The sequence below is a fragment of the Pteropus alecto genome, unplaced genomic scaffold (assembly GCF_000325575.1).
Source record: "Pteropus alecto unplaced genomic scaffold, ASM32557v1 scaffold320, whole genome shotgun sequence".
Lineage (NCBI taxonomy): Eukaryota > Metazoa > Chordata > Mammalia > Chiroptera > Pteropodidae > Pteropus > Pteropus alecto.
In genome coordinates, this window is record NW_006429963.1 from 719,967 (window position 1) to 724,692 (window position 4,726).

The 4,726-nt window shown below is 56.5% G+C and overlaps 1 protein-coding gene across 3 annotated transcripts in view; it reads right to left on the bottom strand.

Annotated features, from left to right (window-relative positions):
* Positions 1-4,726, bottom strand: part of DNAJB6 (DnaJ heat shock protein family (Hsp40) member B6) — a 47,860-nt gene that overhangs the window by 20,689 nt on the left and 22,445 nt on the right. For 2 of the 3 annotated variants that reach the window (XM_025044874.1, XM_025044876.1), the window contains exon 7: positions 4,041-4,459. The exons of the other annotated variant lie outside the window; for it this stretch is intronic. In XM_025044874.1, coding sequence (XP_024900642.1) covers positions 4,056-4,459 — 404 coding nt within the window. In that variant the 3' untranslated portion in view covers positions 4,041-4,055. Of the gene's footprint in view, positions 1-4,040; positions 4,460-4,726 lie in introns of those variants that run through there. 3 annotated transcript variants of the gene reach the window in all.

Consider the following 4,726-nt stretch of genomic DNA (forward strand, 5'->3'; position numbering starts at 1 on the left):
GCAAATAAGTGCCTGTGCTGCTGGCCTCCAGGAGTGACCGGCTGCCTCGGCCGGCCCGGCAGCCAGGCTCGGCAGCCAGGCTCAGGACGACGCGGGCAGGCCAGAGAGGCGGCACGCGCCCGCTCGGAGAGCTGCCCTCAGCGAAAACCTGCTCGTCAGCGCTACCTGAGGCTCAGCGAGGAAAACATGGAGGAAGAACGTTTAGAAACTCTGCTCACTGGGGGCCTGTTCAAAGCTCCAGAAAAGAGAAAGTGCCGGAGAAAAGAGAAAGGAACACGTGATCCCAAGGAATCAGCCCCAGGCGGGAAACGGGACACACAGGGTCACAGACGAGCACGGCTGCTGCTGGCAAAAAGGTAACCACGGCATTTCACTGATGATTCTGCAACCCAGTCCCACATTCCACAGTAAACGCCACCCTTTAACAAACTTTAAGAAACTCGTGTATAAGCTACTTTGTAAATGGGGCTCACAAGTCCCAATAGTGTAATATTTCCAAGTGTGAACAGAAGGAAAAAGAACTTTATGTAAAAGAATAACATCTTTCTGACGCGTGGATTTCTCCAGACTTCGACCTTTTCCAATAAAATCCAAGCACTCCATCCAGTACGTCGCCGTTTCCCTGGCTGCCACCACGGCCACACGCTGCCCATCACATGTCCCACAGGTCAGACCTGACACGCCCACATCGACCACCCGGGCCGTGCAGCGCCTCCCGACTCCTCCTCCGTGACCTCTACAGGGACTCCACGCAGCCAGCCTTCGACGATGCTACGCTGCTGCACGTGACTCCCTAAGCCAGGCTGCATGGCTGGATCACACTGTGTCTCCCGCAACGTCCCGTGTAACCACTATTAAGATGAGTAGTTTTGACGCCTTTAGGGTCACACGGCAACTAAATCTATCATTGTCTGCAGGGCTCTGGGTGTGACTGAGCCAGTGTCCCTGTGACACCCTGATTGAAGGAGTGTTTTTAATCTGCTTACGACCCTGTGCTGAATTAAGTCATCCATAATCTTGCAATCGCCTTCTTCATAAGCTACTTTAAAACATGGTTCAGAAGCACGTTGAGGGTCACGCCAGTGGCTTTCCAGTCATGTTGCCTTGAATTTTTAAAAATCTATCTTGCCTATTTTCCTGTTAATATTATGTAGCCTAAATAAAACTTTCCGTAATTCAGGTATTCATTGAATTTTAACATATGACTTCAAGTATTAAAAGTCACAAAAGTTAGCCCTACAGGTTAAAAGTCCCACTTAAAAAGCCAAGGCGACACTGAGAACACAATCCTTCCTGTAAGTTACGCTCTGCCCAGGCCAGAACCCTTACTGGGAGCTTCCCATCACCGGCTACTACTGGGTTTTGCCCTCTTAGAAAGCAATTTGGGATTATGTATCATGAGCTTTTAAAATCTTCAGCCCCAAAACTATATTCAATTTTTAAAAACCATTCAAACCCCACAATTCTACTTCAGGAATATCAGCTCATCTCAAAAATGGAAATAACTTCCTACACTACGAGTGCGAAGCATTGTTTATAGTGAAAATGGAAAATCACAACTTTCCGGCCGAGGAGAGAAGCAAGCGGCGTGTGGCGAGTGCTGTTTTCACAGGGTCACGAGGTCTCGGCTTCGGGAGACAGGAAGGAACGTGAATAACACTTCACGACCATAACCTCTGGAGCACCTTAACGGCAGCTTTCAGCCAGTTGCAGGACCCATGCTGATCCCTCCCCACTTTTTCCAAGTTCTTGAGTATGTACTTTGTGCTACTTTGGAGACCGAAAGGATAAACTTGACACTTATATTTTAGAAGTAAAATTTAACAAGACGTGAACATAACCAAACACGTCACCAAGCCTTTTTCTCCCCACCCAGGTACACAGAACCCCCGCCAGCCCAGGCTGCACTAAACTAACCGACAACCTAAGTAACAACATCCAACTTCCAAAAAACACTGAGCTGCAAGTGTGAAAACAGCACAAAAGGCGACGTCTGCATGCACACGTCCGTGCGTGCCAAAAGCCTTAAAAACACGTGCGAGACATTTAAAACTATAGATGACTTCAGCAAGCTTCGATATGGCAATGAAGAGAAACCAACTCAAATTAAACGCCCAGCGCCAGCACATGAGCAAAACCACAGCCATAATGGATGCCCCTCTCGCCCACCGGCCCGACGTGGACGCTCGGTAAGCACAGCGCCCGGCAAGGACGGGCCTGCCCACGGCTTCAGGCCTCGTGGCCTCATACTCAGGAACCGCCCCAGGCATACAGGAAAACTGGCACGAAAAAGGACAAAAAAAATCTAAAAAGCATCATGGGCACCTCAAACAGAGGAAAATATTTCCCCCACACTAGAGTTTCAAAGCTAAACTACACAGCCATCCTCCGAGAGACACCTGACCCGCACACACTCGCCACCTCCCAGTCCACCCCAAAACCGGAAACTGAAACTAGAACACCCCCCCTTCCCTACAACGCAAGCTTCGAATACGCTGTTTCTTACATATTCTGAGGGAGAAAACGTATTTGGAGGCATCTGAAACAAACGGCACCACACTGAGGACGCAACCCAGCCACCCTGAACTGCGGCTGGGCACCGTCCCCACGTCCCCACCGCCCAGAAGACACCTGGCAATCGACAGAGGGCAGGTGGGACCACCCGCCAAACAAGTGCACTTGCAGGTGGTACTTTTCAACTCCTACACGATTATTGTTATAAAATGTAATTTCTAGTTACAGCCTAGGTCTGGTGCACCAACATATCTTCTAAGAGTTGCAAAAATCTAGTTAAGTCAAGGACAGATGCACGCACTGGTCCCAACTCCTAGTTCCCACGCCGCAAGTCCTCCTCGTTCCCACAGGAACGACCTCACGGGAGGGATCTGTTAAGAACAGAGCACCTTGTCTTCCTGGGTGTCCTTCCTGCCGTCACACCTGCCTTACCACGCTGTTCCGCCTGCTGAGCTACCTGCCACCTACGAGGCATGTGCCTGCCCTCGCCCCGCACCTGCAGCCGCGACCACCTCCCACTTCCGGAAGGAACCAGCTCCCTCCGTCGCGGGGCGAACCCCGCGGCACTCAGGACATGCCGACGGGCCCACCTGCTGCAGGGTGGCCAGCACGCCTCTCCCACGGCCCCACCCGAGGCTGGGGCTGAGTGGCCCTTTCTTTTTTTTGGGGGGGTCAAGGGAACAGATGTCTTGCAATCACTGAGTCCACACACAGCAACGACTGAGAGCGGCGAGGCTGCCAGCCGAGCACCCTCGTCTGCCCACATTGTGGTGCATGAAAGAGGACCGTGCACCCCAACAGCAGGGCGCCTACCCGGCAGGGACCGTGCTCCGTGTCTCCCAGGGCAGTCTCACGGGAGTGCTAACCTCCCACCGTGAGAGACGAGGGGAGAGGCCAGCCGGAGGCGACAGTCCATGCACCTCCCTCAGTCAGGACCGTGGGCTTTGTAGAAACGTGGAAGGACTTCAGCGGGAAACCAGTGTGACGGCGGTTTCCACGTGGCCTGCGTCACCCTTGCCCTCCGCCACGTCCCGCGAGCAACACACGCAGGCCCTGAAGCCACATGGGAACCGCTCAGGTCCAAGCCCGGCGGGGACTTCCTGACGGCCAAGCTGCCACCCCACGGCCCCCACGCAGCCCGATTTTCTCAGCAAGTCTGATCTGTCCCCTTCCACAACGTGCAGCTTCTGACGCACACAGCGACTCTGTGAGGAAGACACCAGCAGGCCGAACTGTGGCCCCGCACGTGACGATGAATTCCAGACCTCCAGGGCAGGGCGCGTGGCCAGACGTGGAAAGAGGTCATCGAGGTGGCCCTGACCCGCTATCACTGGCATCACAGAAAGGGGGCATCTGAACAGAGGACACGACGTGAGACCGAGGCCACAAGTAGCGGCAGAGGCCGGAAACACCTGTCACAGTGCTGCCGGGCCCTGCCCGGGGCCTCCAGCCCCCAGACCTGGGGTCCACCTCTGGCTCCGGCCACTGCCCCCGACATGGGCACGGGCCCTGGAGCACTGGCTTCTGGGAAGGACACTCTGTCAGACGGCCACTCCGGTGCTCCAGACCCCCACCCCGGCCTCTTCGGCCATCCCACAACGGCGCGGGGTCCCTAAGCGAAGACTCGGCAGGCACTGAAACAAAACCGTTTTATTCCAGACCCACTCCCCGAGCAGCGGCTCGGGCTCGGGGCCGCTGTCCTCACTCAGCAGCTCCTCACACTCCTCGCTGAGGTCCTCAGTGTCCCCTAGGCTGGCCTCGTCCTCGCTAGACACGAACTCCAGCTCCTCGCTGAGCTCGCCCTGGCCCCAGCTACCCCCCGGGTCACTTGGCTCCTCGTCACTGGTGGCCTCGAGCTCCTCACTGGATATCACATCCAGGACCTCGCTGCTGGCTCCGCTCAGGGCGTCCGGCGCCGGCTCCTCACGCACCACCTCCTCGAGCCCTGAAGAGCACAAGGGTGGCTCACTACACCGACACCGCGCGGCACCAGCGGGCCGCTGTCCCTCCGCACCTGTCTGCCTGCCCGCCTGCCCACTGTCCCTCCCCGCCTGCCGGCTGTCCCTCCCCGCCTGCCGGCTGTCCCTCCGCGCCTGTCTGCCTGCCCGCCTGCCCGCTGTCCCTCCCCGCCTGCCGGCTGTCCCTCCGCGCCTGTCTGCCTGCCCGCCTGCCCGCTGTCCCTCCCCGCCTGCCGGCTGTCCCTCCCCCCCCG